The 1379-nt window shown below is 66.9% G+C and overlaps 1 protein-coding gene across 3 annotated transcripts in view; it reads right to left on the minus strand.

Moving 5' to 3' along the window:
* The window catches only part of TNNT2 (troponin T type 2 (cardiac)), a 12929-nt gene that overhangs the window by 2657 nt on the left and 8893 nt on the right, over nucleotides 1-1379 (minus strand). For 2 of the 3 annotated variants that reach the window (XM_014533425.1, XM_014533424.1), the window contains exons 10-12: nucleotides 1284-1367; nucleotides 391-399; nucleotides 17-126 (exon numbers count right to left, since the gene is read on the minus strand). In XM_014533425.1, coding sequence (XP_014388911.1) covers nucleotides 17-126; nucleotides 391-399; nucleotides 1284-1367 — 203 coding nt within the window. The remainder of the gene's footprint in view (nucleotides 1-16; nucleotides 127-390; nucleotides 400-1283; nucleotides 1368-1379) is intronic. The other variant, XM_014533426.1, reaches the window with a different exon arrangement.

Below are 1379 nucleotides of genomic sequence, written 5' to 3' on the forward strand. Positions count from 1 at the left end.
CCCGGGCCCTGCCCACCTCAGCTGATCTTCGTTCAGGTGGTCGATGGCCAGCACCTTCCTCCTCTCGGCCAGGATCTTCTTCTTCTTCTCCCGCTCCGTCTGCCTCTTCCCGCTTTTCCGCTCCGTCTGGAGGGGGTGGCAAGCAGGGGACGGGGCGTTCGCTAGAGGGCACCCCCTCCCCCTTTTTCCCCAGCCCCCCCCACCCCCCAAAACCCAAACCCAAACCCAGGGGGCACCAGTTGCTCATCCTCTTCCCACAACACCCGGCCCATCGCTGCCCGGATCCCCCGGGGAAACTGAGGCCCGTCTTCCTTGGCCGCCCACCCAGTCCCATCGCCATGACCCTCCCTCCAGGGAGCCCCCAAAACTCAGAGGAGGTTTGGTACCCACCTGCGCCTGCTAAACCAGGGAACCATGACAGACAGACCCAGAGAGAAAGGCGGAGAAGATGGGACAGAGACAGAGAGAGGGCAGGCAGGAGGCGGAGGGCGGACGGAGGACCAGGCAGAGAGAGAGACGGGGGACAAGGAGAAGGTGACTCAGACGCGCCCCCTGGGGGCGACCTCGGTCACCAGGACGGAGGCGGGGGGAGGGCAGCCAGAGTTCGGCCGCGTGGTCACTGCGGGGCCGAGCGGGGAGGCTGGCCTGGTTCTGAGCTGGGGACCGAGACAGTCCTGTTGGCCATTGCCCTCCTCCCATGAGGACGGGCGTCCAGCGGGCGTGGGGCGTGGAGGTCAGGCATCGAGGGCGAGCTTCCAGGAATAAGCCACCTCCCCGGGGTGGACCCCCTTGACCTCCGAGCAGGCGGGCAGACCATATTAAGCCCATTTTACAGACGAGGAAACTGAGGCCCCACACAGCTGTCTCCAACCAGAGCCTCCAGCTGGAGCTCTGAGTCTGGGTACAGGGCTCTGCCCGCTGTGTCCAGCCCGCGTGGGCCGGGGGGTGGGGGGGAGGCTCCTGGGAGGGGATGAAGGGGGACAGAGAGGGGCAGCCAGCTATCCCAGGCTCGCCCACAGCCCCATCCCAGCAGGACCCTCCCAGGGAAGTCACCACCTGAGGGGCTGGAGGGCTGGAGGCTGCAGTCTCACCCACAGCCGCTGGGAGGTTCCCCCTGGACCCCTGGTCCCTCAGATCCCTCAGCCCCCAGGACCACCGCTGCCCCGCCCACCTTCGTGCTGCCCCGACCACCTTCTGGATGTGCTGTCCTGCCCACCTTTTGGGCACATTGCCCCGCCCACTCTGGCCTGCTGCCCCGCCCACCTCCCAGATGCCCCGCCCACCTTCTGGATGTAGCCCCCGAAGTGCATCATGTTGGAAAGGGCCTTCTTCTTACGGGCCTCGTCCTCCGCGCGCCTGCGGTTCTCCTCCTCCTCCCG

This window comes from Myotis brandtii, unplaced genomic scaffold (assembly GCF_000412655.1).
Source record: "Myotis brandtii unplaced genomic scaffold, ASM41265v1 scaffold975, whole genome shotgun sequence".
Lineage (NCBI taxonomy): Eukaryota > Metazoa > Chordata > Mammalia > Chiroptera > Vespertilionidae > Myotis > Myotis brandtii.